Source organism: Corapipo altera, unplaced genomic scaffold (genome assembly GCF_003945725.1).
Source record: "Corapipo altera isolate COAL_440 unplaced genomic scaffold, ASM394572v1 2, whole genome shotgun sequence".
Classification (NCBI taxonomy): domain Eukaryota; kingdom Metazoa; phylum Chordata; class Aves; order Passeriformes; family Pipridae; genus Corapipo; species Corapipo altera.
In genome coordinates, this window is record NW_020884890.1 from 7,950,508 (window position 1) to 7,968,513 (window position 18,006).

The 18,006-nt window shown below is 38.4% G+C and overlaps 1 protein-coding gene across 3 annotated transcripts in view; it reads right to left on the bottom strand.

Annotated features, from left to right (window-relative positions):
- COL12A1 (collagen type XII alpha 1 chain) overlaps positions 1-18,006 on the bottom strand; it is a 102,545-nt gene that overhangs the window by 59,299 nt on the left and 25,240 nt on the right. For all 3 annotated transcript variants that reach the window (XM_027645020.1, XM_027645022.1, XM_027645021.1), the window contains 5 exons: positions 10,053-10,322; positions 7,949-8,215; positions 5,905-6,097; positions 2,745-2,866; positions 24-173 (listed from right to left, as the gene is read on the bottom strand). In XM_027645020.1, the coding sequence (XP_027500821.1) occupies positions 24-173; positions 2,745-2,866; positions 5,905-6,097; positions 7,949-8,215; positions 10,053-10,322 (1,002 nt within the window). The remainder of the gene's footprint in view (positions 1-23; positions 174-2,744; positions 2,867-5,904; positions 6,098-7,948; positions 8,216-10,052; positions 10,323-18,006) is intronic.

An 18,006-nucleotide genomic window follows, 5' to 3' on the forward strand; every position in this document is an offset into this window, starting at 1 on the left:
CCCTCCAGCATATGAGAACTTACCAATCTGTACTTTGTCAGGACCAATATCAAAAACTTCAACAATACGGGCAATGAAGTTCCTGATGGTTTTAAAATTTGGCCGCCCAATACTCCATGAGCCATCCACCAGCAGCACAATATCAGCTTCTGCTCTGGTTCTACATTCTAAACCTGCCATGTCAACCAGAAAAATATAGCCTTAGCATGATAGTTTTCTTTCCCCATCCTTTTAGATGACATATGTCATGAGTTAGCTTCCAAAATAGCTCTAGTTTTATTCACTGGCACTCTGTCAAGTATGACCTATTTGTGAACGTTATTCACACTAGTCACTGGTTCCATGGCAAAAACTGTCTAAATTTCTTCATGTATGTTTCCTTTTATAAATAAGCCTTTGCAAATGTCAAGGCCAGTGTTCTCTATTGTCATGTCATTATCTGTTTTGGTCTTTAAAGATGGTTTATAACCTGATTTTAGAAGTTTTGTACAAGATTACTAAACTAATCACTGACATGGTAGTGAGCATTACCAGATACAAATATACAAATTTATAGTATTTTAGTCTGTCATGTATAGCAAAACTACTAGTACTTAATTTTCAACTATGTAATAGTGGAATTAATAGCATATATTACAATCACTTTCAAATAAATAGTATTTCTCAATTTTGGGATAAAAAGACATAGTAATACAGATGGTATAAAAGTTTACATGTACAGGAAAGAAAGAGCTCAATTCAAAGAAGACACACAAACATAAACACAGGTCAAGAGATACAGAGGGAACAAAAACAAACATTCATATAAAGCTGCAATATTCTAGAAAGGTAGGAAGTTATTTCAAATATCTTCAGTTTACAAATTACAGAATAAAATATGCATAATATTGTTTTCATCACAAGAAAAATCACAAAATATTTATACAAAACAGAAAGACACAATAATTTTATCCACAGCCATTTGCGAAAAAAAAAATCTTTCTGTCTCTTTTCCTGTAGATTGTGTTACCAGCTGCAAATTTTCTGGCTTCCTGCCATCAGAGCTTCTCGTCTTTATATGGAAGAAATCCCATTGAGAAAAATCAGCCACACTCATCACAGTTGAAAGATATTGTGATTTCATATATGTTCCACAGAATTGATCCAACACTGTAGACTCATGAATATAACTATTCCATGTACCTGGGGGTTAAAAGCATGATCCTCTTCTGCATAGAAAATATAGATCTAGTCTTAATCAGGACAATAAAATCAGTTGGGAGTAGGATTTAAGTAAAACCATGTTAGCTCAAAACATTGCATGCATAACTTTAATATGGAAGTTAAAGTTAGCTTCATGTACAATATAAGTGTTAAACTATTTTGAATTTTAGATTTCTTCCAACTACTACAGTTCCCCACATGGAAAATTCTAGCAATGGTACCAGATCTAGGGTGATTTTTCTCCCCCTACTAATATATCATTTACAGTCCAAGATATAAATTTATTTTTCACATTAACCATGACTCAAATACATGCATTAGTAAAACTAAGTAGCTTAAAGAATATAACACTGAAGACAGAAATGAGAGCTGCTATAATGAAATATAATAAACCAGTGTTAGAGCAATTTTTTTTCTGCCAGACTTATTAAAGTTTTAATGTAACCGATGGACTGTTTTGCAGTTTTTCTCAGTTTTACCCTCTAGTATTAGACTGAGTGGGACAGCAATTAATTAAGAATTTTCTAAAATTGCTGTCAATAAAGTTATACAAGATGAATATTTTTTACACAGCTCAGTGTGGAAACAAGGCTAAAAGAGGTTAAGCAAAAAGAATATTGTCAGCTGTCAGAAATCTTTTTTTCTTTATTTAACTCTGAAAGTACTTTGCAGTTAGGTTCTTTCTTGTCACCAGATTCTCTCTGATGGTTATGCAAGCTTTGAAATGGCAGAGGAGAAAAGTCTTGACTTATTCTTCTATACTTTGCTATTAAGAAGCAAAGACCTGCTTTTTTATGTTTTCCATAAAGGAGGACTGACCCCTGAAACTTTCCTCATCCAGTAGAATTAGCACGCAGAGGCCCACTAACCACACCAAAGGGAGCTTCTATCATAACATTCACAGAAACTTTAGCTACATTTAGCTACACAGGGAAAAACTCCCAAACTGATACTGGAGAGACTTTGCAATTGCCTTTCTGAACTAAGTCTATAGTGAAAAACAAAAGACTAAAGAATGGATATGTTGAATATAAACTTAAATAATACACAATAACACTGTGACATTCCCAACTACCAGATCTTTGTTCATTATATCATCTTAGTCTTGAAAGGAAAAGACACCATATAAGGACAAGCAAAGGGCTAACAATCTGCTTAAAATTCCTTGTTCTACTTCTGTGAACACCCTTGTATATGAGCCATGATCTCTACAATCACATTTGACCTTCTGTGATTTGACACAGATGTGGATGGCTTGAAAATGCAATGCAGATGGCTTTGAATAATCAGCAAAACATGGGCTGCCTGCGTTATCATCTTTGTAAAATTATCTAAAGGGCGCGTAGGACTAGAATTGTGAACTGCAGTATGCCTAGTGGTCTTTTCAGACCAGGGCTTATGTCATCAGGGTAGGGAATATACTGAATCCTGTAAACAAGTATGTATGTGCATTAGAAAAACAATAAGGAAACATAGTAAACTTTCGGTCTTTTTTTATCCAAAATTCAAGACTGCCTTTTCTTCAAATCAGACATGTTTACCTCTAGATAAAAATGGCTCCGAAGTAGTATCCGAAAGAGTGGTCATCTCTTGTCCAATCAGGGGGTTGCTCTCTCCTCCTTCAAACATCCCAAAAACATTTACCTTATATGTAGTTCCTGCCCTGCAATAGTTAAATAAGTATACTGTAAGTAAAGTCATTTGGCTAGTTAAATGCTAAACACTTCACTTATTAAATTCTCACAGAAAAAAATCCCTCATGGAAAAGAAGGTGCTAAAACACGAAGCCCAAACACTAGCTCTTCCACAAGAAAGTGAAGTTTCAAAATTTAAAAGCTGATCCTACTCTCTGTACTTAAATTTATAGCCTTCATCATTCAAGTTATTTAATTCTGGGAAGAATACAGAGAAATTGTCCAGGCAGCCAAAGATCAGCTGACACCCTGATAGAATTAAATCTGACCAGGGACATCAAGGAAAACAAGAAAAGTTTCTATGGTAGGTAGCACTAAACCTGCATTATATGGGAAAACTGTGGTTTAAACAGGTTTTAAAATGGCTTTTGGTGGTCTCTTTGCAAACACATGCTTCTTCCCAGCACCCCCCATGTTATCCATGCAGGAATGTCCTGGGAAGGTATCCTGAGGTGTTTCCCATTGGCCTTTGTTAACCTCTTCTTGTGATTGGGTGTTCCTGTAAGCCCCTTGAGACTTCTAATTGGTTACTCTGTGAATCCTCCTAAACCCTATAAATGTAGCATCCCCAACAATAAAACTCTCTCTTGCCTCCTCTCCACGCCCGGTGTCCTGTCTCTGTGCCTGCCATGGAGCCACATGTGTGGGGGGAGGGGAGGGCACCTCTCCCCTCCAGGCTCAGGGCCAGAAGAAAACCCTGAAGAAACCCCTGGAGTTCCCTTTCCCCATCCTTCAAGGCGTCGGAATGGTTCTTCAGATGGAAATGGAACTAGAACTGGGCCGCCCCACGTCGTGGGTGGGGGAAGGGATCCAGAATGGTACGTCAGTGATAAAAGGAAGACTAGGGAAAACATGGGCCCTCTCCAGAAGAAAACAGGAGACATGTTCACCCAGAATAGGGAGACTGCTGAGGTACTGAATTACTTTTTTGACTCAGTCTTCACTGAAAAGTACCCCAGCCACACCATCCAGGTCACACAAGACAAAGTCAGAGATGGGGAGAAGGAAGAACCACCCACTGCAGGAGAAGATCATGTTTGAGACCAGCTAAGGAATCCAAAGGTGCACAAATCTATGGGATCTGATGAGGTGCATCCACGGGTAATGAGGGAACTGGTAGATGAAGTTGCTAAGCCACCAGCCATCATATTTGAGAAGTCATGGCAATTCAGTGAACCTCCCACTGACTGGAAAAGGGGGAACATAATCCCCATTCTTAAAAAGGGAGATAAGGAAGATGTGGGGAACTACAGACTACGGAGGTCAGTCTCACCTCGGTGCTTGGCAAGATCAAGGAAAAGATCCTCCTGGAAGCTATGCTAAGGCACGTGGAAAATAAAGAGGTGACTGGTGAAAGCCAAGACAGCTTCATAAGGGCAAATCATGCCTAACAAATTTGGTAGCCTTCCACGACAGGCTTACAGCTTTGGTAGATAAGGGAAGAGCAACTGACATCATCTGCCTGGACTTGTGAAAAGCATTCAACAGTATTCTGCATGACAACCTTGCCTCTAAACTAGAGAGTCATGGATTTACCTACTAGACCACTCTGCGGATAAGGAATTGCCTGGGTGGTCACACTCACAGAGTTGTGATCAAGGGCTCCACATCCAAGCAGAGATCAACGATGAGTGGTATTCCTCAGGAGTCACTATTGGGAACGGTGCTGTTTAATATCTTTGCTGGCAGCAGGGATGGTGGAATCAAGTGCATCCCCAGCAAGTGCACTATGTGGTGTGGCCAACAAGCTGGAGGGAAGGGATGCCATTCAGAAAGACCTTTTAAAGGTTTGAGAGGTGGGACTGTGTAAACAACATGAAGTTCAACAACGCCAAGTGCAAGGTCCTGCACCTGGGAAGTCCCAAGCACAAATAGGGGCTGGGTGATCCATGAATTGAGAGCAGCCCTGAGGAAAGAGACTTGAAGATACTGGTGGATGAAAAACTGAGGATGACCCAGCAATGTCCTCCTGAAGCCCCAAAAGCCAAACGTATCCTGGGCTGCATCACAAGAAGCATGATCAGCAGGTCAAGAGAGGTGGTTTTCATCCTCTGTTTTGCTTATGTGAGATCCCACCTGGAGTACTGTGTCCAACTCTGGAGCCACCAGCATAAGGACTTGGACCTGCTGTAATGAGTCCAGAGGAGGGCCAAAAAAATATCAGACGGGTGGAGCATCTATCCCGTGAAGACAGGCTGAGAGTTGGGGTTGTTCAGCCTGGAGAAGAGAAGGGTCCAGGGAGACCTTATGAAAGCCTTCCCATACCTAAAAGAAATCTGGAAAGGGACATTTAAGCAGGGTAGATACTGATAGGACAACAGGTAATGGCTTTAAACTGAAAGAGAGTAGATTTAGGTAAGATATTAGGAAGGTGTTCTTTACTGCAAGTGGTGAGGCACTGGAACAGATTGCCCAGAGAAGCTGTAGGTGTCCCATCCCTGGAGAAGGCATCCCTGCCCACAGCAACAAAGTTGGAAGTAGATGATCTTTCAGGTCCCTTTCAACTCAAATCATTCTGTGACTGTATGATTCTTTGACTTTTAATTATCCTATTTTTAATATATTTAGTATATTTGCATAACAGATTTTGACATGCTCTGAAGCCTTCTTTACAGATTCAAGCCTCTGAGAAAATTAATCAAGAACCAAACGCAGCTTTTTTTGAGAAACCTGAGGCAAGGAACTTTTGAGAGCAAACTTTAGAAATCCCAAGTATCCTCCAGTATCCTGTTATCTTTTTTATATTTGAAATGCTGAACACAGCTCCTGCCCATATCTTTGCCTCCTTCAGTTCCTGTGAGAATGATGGAAGTGGATAATCTCACAAAGAAACCTGCCAGAGACTACATAACAAGATCTTCATAGCTTATTATCAAAATTACTATCTTACTTACAGTAGATTTTGCCAGGCATTTCAATACCAGATTCTGATTAAACAAAACCCTAAGCTAAAGTTATTTAAAAAAATAAAAAACAACCAAAACCAAACATGAATTATTATCCATACCTAAGCTCCTCCAACACAACTGTACTGTCGTATGGTCCCACTATTAATTCTCCAAGACTCCCATCATCTTCAGTAGGGTGGAAAGTTACTTTGTACCCCTTCACTCTCCCTGGTGCTGGCTCCCATGTTACGCGGAAACTTGACATAGTTGAATCAGAAGTTCTCAGATTTCGAGGTGGCTTAAACGGAGAGGCTGCAAGAATGGGGGAAAAAAATGGTTTAGATCAGGCCTGCACATGGGAAAAAAATCAACAAGCATGCTTTTATGTAAAAATGCATATGCAAATCCAGTATTAGTGATAATCCTAAACTCTTTGTGCCCTTGACATAAATAGAAGTATTAAAAGATGAATGGTGATTTTCCTGCCACTTAATTTTAGCTATCTAACCAAGAGGTATGTTAAATTTATTATCGAGGATCCCTCTACAGTCAACACACTGAGGGATAAATAGCCTGGCAGCTGAAGCAACTTCACCACCAGAGGTGTGGCAGTATGTCAAAAAATAATTCTTCAGAGGAGTGCCAGCCAACCAGCTTGAGGAGCAACTTCCTCTGAAGGTCAGTACTCACAGACAGAGTGGTTAACAAGCCTGCTGCTACCTTCTGCATCACTTTTGCTTTTGCGTAACTCTGACGTGCAGCAAGGAAAATACTGCAGTAGTGTAATCTCAAAGTTGCAAAAAATGGGAGAGTGAACCGAAAGCCACCACTACAGCTTTGGAGTGAAAGATGGAGGGAAAAAATAAAGAGTTTGCTTTATCCCTATGCCTGTGCAATTGTATAATTATAGCTTAAAGATCATATATGTCCCCAGATGGTGAATTCTGCTGAGAAACAGTAGATACAGTTTCACTCACAAGGAAAAATATAGCCTCTCTGCCTCATCTCCCACGATACTCCCTGAATTATGACAACAGCTCCAAATAACAAGATCACTCAGGCCTCACTTTCTTCCAAAGAGTGTTTACCACTACAACTATTTAGACTGAAAGCACAGAGGCATATCTGCCTCAAGATGAAGAGTTTAGAAATCAAAAGCAGCTGTATGATTTTCAACACTGGAAAACTAGGTATTGGTCAAGATCTGATCAAGTTTTCATGACTCCTTTATATCAACCACATTTTAGGCTAAAAAGAAATCTTCAGTAACTGAGGTGCTGATATCTCCACTGATAAGAGACTTTCTTTTCTTACTTCCTGTCATTATTCAATATAACCTACATTCAGAGAACAGACAATGGCATGAACTGCTTACAGAGTACCTCAGTGAATGGCACTAGTCCTACACAGGCAGAAACATCTTGAAAAAAATTCTCTTTTGGTAATGGCTTTCTATATATTGCAGCAGGAAACTGACTCTAAATCTGGTTGATCTGGATATCAAGAAAACATTTCCTTACAAAATGTAAGATCAACATCAGATACATACTAAAGGTAGAATAGAAAATTAGTTTTGTTTTTACCATAAAAATGCCCTCACTGGGACTATTAAGAGTTTCAGTTTCTGAGAGAGAGGACAGCTTGTCCAAAAGACCAGGAAGTCAGGCTTCCACAGATGAAACTTCAAAATCATCTACTGCCCCTCTTTATTAGCTCAGGTCTTCCCCAGAAAATACAGTGACCAAAGAAGACAAACCTAAATAACATGATGGTGGGTAGCTCTTTAATTAATATCCACAACCAAAAGGCAAATTATGAAACAGCTGACAATGCTTCATTAAGTAGCCTGTTGATATACTGTCTTCCTCCCAAAACACCTTGTTTTGACTTCTGATGACAGTGTTTCAAAACAAGTCTAGTATTTTCAAGTATTTTACACCATATTTACACCCTCAATATCAACAGCAAAAAGCTGTGCTCAGGCTATGCCATAGTGAAGCTCACAACAAATCAAACTCTCTTCTCAACCTCTAACATTTTCTTCAATTTGCCTGTCAATTCATGATCTTGGCAGACTCCACCACACTTTTCTATGTATCACTATTATTAATTTTAAGCACAAAACTTGCATTATGAAGTCCTGTACAACCTTCTGATACACACCTGTTGTTCCTTCTGCTTTTCTTGATTTTCCTTGTCCAAAATCATAAATTGGAACAACACTTAAGTCATATGTAGTTCGTGGCTTAAGTCGCTTTAACACTATGCTTGTAGCAGGAGCATTTACTCTTCCAAACATCTGTCTTCCTCCACTGCGTGGTCGGTAATACACACGATAAGACAAGACCTTGCCAGGTGAAGGCTGCCATGAAACTCTCATTGTATTTTCTGTCTCGTTGTCTACTGTCACAGTCCTGGCATCTGGTGACACTTTTCAGAGTAAAAATACAGATAAATGTTTACTTTATCACATACCGATATATTCAGTTGCATGACTACAAAATTAATTCTACTGTATTAAGGAATAAAATTGCCCTCTTTAAAATTACAGTATTTGATTGTGGGGAAGGTACAGCAGAATCTCACAGGTCATCGTTAATTATTTTTTAATTGTAATGGACTAAACAAACAAAAGTATGCTTTTCACTACAGAGAGAAAAACAGGGAAGTATAAATCACATGATGACACAGCATAATTGGGAGGTTTTTTAGTCAAGCAATCCATTAAATAATAGATTCAGCAGTCTAAATTGAAAGTGATAAATTATAAAGTTATTTTTTCTTTAATACAATGTCCTATAGCATTCAGATTTTCAAAGTTTTGAGTTTACTGGTCTGATAAGATACTGGTAAATAACTAAACTGCTGGGTGTTGGAGACCATACAAACTATGCTGCTGGAAAATCATTCATCACTATTTGCAACATAGTATATGTGCTGAAATAAGCTCGTGGACTAATAAATCATTTTCTCTACAAATTGCAGCATTCAGCTTCTAAGAAATATTTTCCAGACTGTATAAATGGTATAAATAATCCAAAGTGAACTGAAAGGTATGCAATGTTGGCTGTCAGCCGAAATAAGCCATCTAGGTTTTGGCAAACTGAACCTTCTTGGCATGCTGGAATCGGTCAATATTTCATCACATAGTAAGGCAGGCTTTGCAGCTCCTGGGAACTGACAATTTCTAATCATTGTTTGTACCAGAAAGATGCAATATTAGTCTCAGGTCTGGGGCTATTGATAGGCCTGATAGCAAGTTCCCTCAGTCAGCACATAGAGAGAAGCAACAAATTATATGACGAAGCTCCCTACTTAACTTGGAAAGGGCAGGATGGCTAATGCTGCTGTGCTTGAACAAAGAAGGAAGGCGTGGGACAGCAGTCTGCTTTGACTCTGGGGAGTCAGCTCTTAGGAACAGCAGCAATCACTGCTCTTGCAAAACCTTAAGAAAAACTAAAATGGGTCAAGGACAAAGGTTAAGGTAGTTCAGCAGCCTCTCTCCAACAGTAGTCAAAACAGATGCTTGGGAAAGAGTACAAGAACATATAAACACACACGATGCTTCCCCAGACCTCTCCCTCAGCCTTTGTCTTCACATGGTCCCTTTAGACAAAAAACAGAAACATCAATGTTGATTCAAGGCATCCCTTCATTCATTCATTCAGACCACTGTACTTGCCAGTTCTGGCTATAAAGCAACAAGCCACCTCTGGCCTTTTGGTGTTTTTTCACTTTGCCTACACTGCAGGAGAGCCTGCTTCCACAAATAATACATAATGTTTGGCAAATAAGAAAAAAAAACAAGACCCCCAGAAAGGTAAACAACAAATATCAAAATCACCCAGTAAGCCTCAGTTTGAGGACTGTGAAGACTGGAAAGAGCAGTTAGCTTGGAAAGTATATTCATTGATTCTGTGGGAATTTACACCACCTTTCCTCCTTAATCTATCCATAACATTTCCTCCACCTTACTTCCAGCAGTCACACTAAGCCTATGGAAGGCTGACTTCAGAGTAATTTGCAGACAAAATCATATCTTAAATTGGAGGTAACTCTTGCCGAATCCAAACCTATATGACATAGAAGAGATTTTCGTGGTTTTTAACTGTCCTGCAAAATGTCAGAACTGACTGAGCTGAGGTGGCATTTTGGTTTGGGGCAACTTTTTGGGGGGAAAAAAAAAGAAGAAAAATAAGGTCCATTATCTTTTAAAAATGGTAATTTCATCAGGAACAGAATGTTACAAATGTTGTAATGCACTCACCATCAGTAAAAGCCTCTCCTTCAACTGGGTCTCCTTCTCCACTGCTGTAGGCTGCATATACTGAAATCCTGTATTTAGTCTCTGGCTCCAAGCCTTCTATCACAGCATCCACTGTATTTCCAGGAACTCTCTTCTCTGCCATTGTATCATCATAAAGTGATTTCCATACTATCCTATAATGGTTAACTGTTCCTGGAGCTGGTGTCCATGATAACCCAACTGTAGTGTCAGTTATGTCTGTGGTAACCAAATTACGCGGTGAACCGCGTTCTGCAAGAAAGAAAACAGCAAAATGTCTCTTAAAAACAAATAGCAAAGTACAAATGTAAAAGTCAAATGATCATAAGAGCGAAAACAAACTTTTCCCATCAATATTAGTTTCAATGTCATACATTTGTAGTTCCAAGAGAAAAATCATTAATGTTTCAACAAGATGCTTCAAGCTAGCTTTAGACTATGAATGATCCTGTGCCTTACCATGCAAGATACTTGGCAGTCATGCTTTAGAATATGCAAAATAAAAATGGCAGTATTCAAAGACTTGGAATGAAGCCAGTGATTAAATGTGGTGCAGCTCACTTGGGTAATTTCTAACCCTCAAATAAATAACTTTATTTCATTCATTCATCTTCGTCTTCATGTGTGTAACTTTTTTCTGGGAGTTAAATAAAGGAGACTTTTACCTGCGTCAAACAGTCCTTTCTCTGACAACTTTAACTTCTTGTTTAATGGTACTATTATCTTCCAGACTACCACTCACCAGATCTACCATCTATTTCATTTTATGTTTACAACTAACTTGCAGTTTACTTTACTTCACGCCAAACTTAGAGTAGAAAACACCCTCCATCTTTCCACTGAGAAGAACTGTATCTCTATCCTCCCAGAGGAGGTTGTTTCAACCAGCTTGGAACAAAGGAAGCAGCTCATTAGTCTGTGAAACTCAATTGTCAGCTGGATGCATGAATCTCACCTAACACACCAGAGTAATTCCACAGCTTAAAAATGAAGCTCATTGGTTTAAAGTGGTGCAATGAAAGGAGTGCCTCTGTTTAACATTTAACGTACATTTATAACATATGTTCAATTTTCCCATTGCACTGGCTTGTTTTTGATGGCAGGAAAGGAGCACTCACTGGTGAGTTTAGTGCAATGGTCTCATTAAAGCAAAATCTGCAAAAGGGATCTATGGAACCAGATCTACATACACACAGAAGCTTTTTGATTCTTTGCTGTGTATTCTCTGTGGCATTTTGACTGTACAGGACATTCCTGAGAGACTGCTTAGCAAGAGGACTTAAACACTTGAGGTGGCCTCATGTCATCACAGTTAAGTTTTACCCTCACTGATAAAAACATATCCCTATACTATACCACAGTAGCCACAGGATTAGAATCAAAATTCTTTGAACACAAAGAAATTCAGTACCTATCCAATTTCCACCCCTTAGTCTTGTTGCAAGAACAGAGCTCACTACATTCAGAAGCCTGAAGCAGTTTCCGGCTAACAAGGTGCTCTAAGTCATATACTGTGTTTTCACTTTTCATATTCGTCTCTTACCTCCACCACAAACATGCAACATTTCCAAACCCAATCCCACTGGAGCAAACAAGACTACTTATAGAAAGCTTCATTTTGAAAACATCTCAGTGCCTGCTTAACTTCATTAAAATTGAGCTAACAAATCCCACTTGGCTTAATGACGAATGGAAATTAATGTCAACCTATCTGAATTTAGTAAAGATTCATCAGCTACACAGATTACAGAACCAAAGGGTACCACAACAATCATGAAGATGACTGTTAAATATAGCTAACAGTGCATGTTGTGGGGGTTTCACAGTCTTAGAGACATCCCATTATGTTTTTCTGGAGACAATCCTTTTCCATCCTAACTCTCCATCAGTCCTTACAATTTTACTCTTCAAACTAATTTTTAGCCTTACAATATAAATCACCACGATTTATGTCATCATCTCTTCAAAAAAAGGTTAAGATAGAGAGGTTTTAGTAAAGTTCACTTATCCTTTCATAACAGTGGTTGCAGAGAGTGAAAAAAAGTTATAGTGAAAAGGCCTGATTCAGCTCATGCTTCATGAAGTCTCACCAAATTCAGTGACTGCATTAAGTGAAAGCCAGGGCAGAATCTAAACTCCAAAGAACAATTTTCCTGGAAGCCTGAAAAAAAGATTTGCCTTCAAAAGTAAATTACACCAATTTTTCTGTCTGCTCTTAAGCTCCTACTCCCAAATCTTGGCTTTTTCATACAATAAAAAAAATATTAAGGCAATCCAAATGGAAAAAATATGGAAAACTTAACTTGATATAATGCACAGATGTCTCACAATAAAAACCTTTCTTTCCATATTTTAATGTAATATAAATATACAAGTCACTTTATTTTGGCTACTTTAAAACATGGCCCTGCCACAACATGATTTCAGTATTAAAGTATCTGCTACCACAGCACAATTTTTTGCAAGTCTACTCTTGGACACCAGAGCTAATGATATATGTTGGAAATACTGCAAAAATAACTGCTTATTTAAACCCCTTATTGATTAAGTAATTACTGAGGTCATTAAATAATGGAGAAAAATAATTTGTTTGGAATGGACTATAATGAACTGCAGTTACTGTAATATGTTGGTTCTGAAAGAAATATTCTTTGGAACTAAATGTCTTTTTTATAAGGCAAGGTAAGAGAGGGAAAAGGATCTGGGATTCCTACCAAACCACTAGAACTAAATGGAAAATTTTTACTTCAAATAGTTGGAAACTGCTGACAAGACAACTTACCTACTAAGGGAAATTAGACTTTTTATATAGTTACACTGCAACTGAGAACACTTCTTTAACATAACACACTAACCTGATTTGCACCTCATGCATGAGGTGGAAGTTCACTCACAGATTTTTTTTTTTTGCTTCACTGGATCTCCCAGAAGTGGTTGGTTTTTGGGTTTCAGGTTTTTTTTATTAAGGAAACAGCTGTGTTTAAGATATAGTCCAACTCTAAGTCTTAAATTCTTAGGATTCCATGAAATATTATCTAAGCTGCTACATTCAGAGTCAAGAAACATATTTATGCTCCACAATAACACAGGTATAACATGGTGACTAGCAAACATACAATTAGACCTTTGAAATACTTTTCCCTTGGATTAAAACAAAATACCTAGGTAACTTCCTTACATTCCATGCACACAGAAAAATCTACAACACTAACACCTGAACAGTAATTTTGTTCCTTGGTGTGTTCAGAAATGCTTGTTTTACACCTGTTTCTTGCCTGCTTGTTTAAACAGGACGGATAAGGAGCATGGAAAGACAATGCACATTGTAAGAAAGAAAAGGGGTGGCTGGCTGGCTGGCAAGCGACTGTCAAAACATCCCTGATTTTTCTTGACTTCAAGTGGAAGCCAATGTATGTTCATCACTTCATACAGCCCCCAGGACATCAGCAAGCAAGGAAGGACTTCCTTTTTAAAAATTATTCCCCAACAGGCTATGAAGTCCTATGATGCTCTGGAGCACCAAACCAGCTGGTATAAGCACAGCTGTAGGGCATACTGAGTATGTATACAGTAAAACAAAGTGTTTGCATGCACAGGTCAAAACTCTGCCTGGGAAAGCAAGCCAGTCACCAGCTTCAGGCCATCAGATTCACTTTGGCAGTTTTTAGCTCAGAGCACTTTTCACTGCCCACAGTTCCCTGCACACCTCTACCATCGCTCAGTGCAGATACACTCTCAAAAATTCACTTGGTAACTTTCAGTCAGGTGCTTTTACACCCTGTTCTGGACTTCCGTAATGTCTAGTCTCCATATTAAGTTTTTCCACTGTAGTATGCCAGAGACACAATATGATATTAAAGTAGTTTCCCTCTGTCCATTTGGCTTACCTCCCATAGCTCTCCAGCAAACACTGTTGTTATTGAACACGAAACTGAATCAGCTAAAATTAAAATGTGACATTCATAAAAATTAAATGAGCTTATTCAAATGACCTTTCCCCCCAGAAACATTCACAAAACTCCAGCTGATATCAGTGGGATTTTTGCATGCAGTTTGGGCCCAAAGTTTAAACAGCTTTCTATTATGGTGGTTTTTAAAACCAAGTTTCAAAATCAATCTGCAGTGGTAAATTTTATGCAGAGACATCTTTCATTTAAGTTAAACATAGCATTTATCTAAGCCAGCATCCTAAAAGGTCATAATCAATTGAATAAATGAGCCTTCCTTTGCAGAGGCGTATGTTATGGTCTGAGTCCTGCCTTGTTTACAACAGGCATAAGTCAGGAGTATCCCATTGAATCAACAGGTTAAATTGCCACAGCCAAGGATCCAAGTGCACCCATCAGAGGAGATGATAGCAGAATCACTTCCAGGCAGTCACTTGGGTTGGCTGATATCCTTCCCTCAAAGACATAAAGTAGTTGGAATGTCAGACCTCAGGCATGTCAAGAGGGAATGTGGGCATACTACAGGGAATAGTCAAGGACTTGCTACACAGAGGGATGCTCACATGGCCCTATTAGAGCAGGTTTCTTGATCTTCTGCAGAAAGGTAAGAAGATGCCAACCAGGAGAGCTCTGACCCAAAACAGGGACTTTGGCCAGAATACTACTGAGTCCCTGATCTAGGATAACAACAACAAGTGTTCATATTCAGTCCTTTTAATATTTTATCTGTCTTTTCCAAAAGTTAATCAGTTAACACTGCTCTCAACTGTATCTTATTATTATTCCCTCAACCTTCCCCTGCGTTATTTTTTCCTGTTACATATTTTATTTCCTAGATATAACTAAGATAATTTTCCACAGATTATCAAAATGTCATACTCAAACATCTTGGAATGCCTAATTTTAAAAATGCATGAAACAGCATTAAATTGCTGAGGACATTGAGTCCTTGTTTCTGTCAGGACAGAAGCAGCACTACGCAGTCTGAACATTACGTAAAGTCCCTGTGATATGCTAAAAACCTCATTGTAAGAAAATGTCACTTGAATTTGCACTATTCTGCCTGTAGGAGGTCATTAATTTCTAAAGCATTCTTATGTTACCATAGAAACAGCAAAAAGAAATAATTTATTTACCAAAGAACTACCATCCATTTTCTGATCAAAAAAGAGAAATCCCCAAACCTAAGCTACAAGAAATGTATAGAAGAGAAATTAACTTAAAAATTAAAAGTGATTCAGTCATGACAACCTTTTTTCATACATTGCTTTAGTACAGACCAATGGTCACAGCACACATAGCTGCTCATCAAACAGGATGGCAGCATTGGGCCCTATATCACAGAAAGAGATTCTGCTTCTAAAGGGGGAGAGACTACTACATAATTATCTCTCAAATTTATCTCCTGAATATAATACACTGTGCCTCTTTTTGTTTATTCTAAAACATGCAAAGGTAAGAAACAAAATGGGTGACATCTCTGCTAATGGAGACTAGCAATCTCATGTATGTCAAAAGAACTTTGTCCATTTTTACAAACAGCGGGCCTAGCCTAGGATCTTCACTGATATAAGTGAAGCCCTTTGAAATTTCTCAGTGAAAGCAAGATGGGAATCTGATCACTGAATATTTTTTCTGAAAAAAAAAAAAAAACCCCTAGATTTTTTTCTAAATTTCTCTGAAATTCGTATTTAAAAGTTTAATGACTTCCCTGTTTACAGTCAGTTACTCAAATATTCTTAAAGATGTTCTGAAAAACATGTAACTGGCAGCAAAAGGGCACTCATAAAACAGATCCTCAGCTTTCAAACTTTTCAGACATTTCTTAGGATTAAGCATTTCTGTATAGATTGATTAATCTAGCAATGAATTTTTTACTCTTTAAAACAACTCCAAATTATGAAAGTTAATCTATTTAGCAGCTAATGTACAGTATGTTCTTTTCATCTGACAGCATGAATTTGGGCAGAAAACCAAATACTTGCCAGACTTAAAACCACATCTCTTATTAAAAAACAGATTAGGAAAACAGTAGCACTCACAAACTGCTCACTGTCTGCTGCATTTCCACTCACTGCCCTTACCATGTTTCTCATTGTATTTTATTTCTGGTGTATGATGACTTGGGTAAGATCATATGATCCCAAAATACACTGAAAGCCAAATTATTTGTTTGGAGTGCTTGGGGATAACAGTGGGATTTTTCCCTAAGACATTCTGTGGTGGTTTTTGCTTGTTCTTCAATCTGTATTATGCATCATCAAATATAACCATCAGTGCTAATTTGTTTAGTTCCTTCAGTTCTCACAAACCTTGTTCCACGCCGGGGCAAATGGCAGTCTGCACAGATTTAATTTACTTTAGCAGTTTCAACAACTTTGTGTGAGCTGAGGGGAATCATAGCCAAAAAAGTATGTCTTTTTTCCATGGCACCTTTATAGAAGGACTCCAACCAAAGCTGCCTAGTGATGGATCACCATGCACTTTTGAAAGTGAGAGAATATGTACAAGTAGAGAGTTTTCTACAGTACATATTTTGTGCATGCAATTATGCTTAAAGGAGTATGAAATATAAAGCTCTAGAACTTTCACCTCTGGACGGTACCTCATAACTGTAGACAAAATCAGCCTGTGACTGAAAGAGGCTGTATAAAAGATGAGAGCACTATAAATTTCCTAAAGTCTGGATTACCGAAGAAAGCAAGCATACTCCTTTAACAAAGGGGTAAAATACTGTTTCCCTTTTCCTGCTCCACAAACACACAAAAAAGAAACAAGCCCATTCTCTCTGAATAACAATTACCTGGTAATGGAATGGCACTCTAAGAAATGAGTCATTTTCTGATTACTCATTTGCTAAATTCTCTATACTGTGTTGTCTCTGAGCAGTTCATAAAATGATGATCCTCTGGCATGTGTTTATCTTTGGGCTGCACCAGAGAGCTATGCAAACAGTTTATAGAAGAGATTATCTGCAGTTACTTGGGGGAATATTTGCCCTCTCTGTTTTATGAAGAGAAACAATAAGGGCAAGCATATACTTAACAAAAATAAAAATACAAGGTGAAACTGAGATTACCCAGCTGGTAAATGATATCAAGTACACAGAATGATTTCTGGGTTTATGTGGATTGATTTTTCCCGTGAATCCTGAAACAAACGAGCCACTTCAAAACACTGAAAAACTGCCTTGCAGAGCAAAGCAGAGGAAGAGGAAGAACTTCCAAGAGCAATTTGTAACTGCTCCAAAATACTTTGGAGATAACAAACATAACTGAAGGGCCTTCAGTGAAAGCCTGGGCAGACATGTCCTTGCAGGTCAGGTTAGAGCAGTCTAAAAACTTCTCAATTTTTTGCTCTCTGGTGAAGGATACCCTTGTCTGGGATAGTGTAACTGCCCATATGAGTTCTCCTACTACATGCAGAGCAAAATAAATCATTACTGAAAGCCGTAAGAATGCTTGCCTACACCCTTAATTGCAGGAGACCATTTAGTAATTCAGTAAAATTCCATAAATATCTGAGAGTTTGGATTTTTCATTTCCTGCCACTTGACTATAAGATAGCTGCAGAAGCTACTGTATCAAGTTCCCCTTTTCTCACTTGCCTGTTAGGGCTGAAATGTTCACTACACCCAAACTGATTCCTCTTAGGCTACGTATCAATACCATGAACTAGCAACTGTCCCAGTTTGAAAGGCAATCTCAAGCTTAGCTCTTGATATGATGAGGAGCTGAAGTGGCCAGCAGCTATGGCATCACTGAATAGGTTTGGTGAGAATTCATATGGTGAAGACATCAAGTAAGCCCCATAGGGATTCCTGATACAGGAAAACACTTTAGTGCTCAGTATTTCAGTGTTGTTGGCAATGCAAAACACACACCACACTGTTTTGTTTCTCAGACACCATGGCTCATGGAAAAACTAGCTGAAATACTAAACACTTTTTTATGCTTCCTTTCACAGCTTTTTTGTCATTACTGTTGATA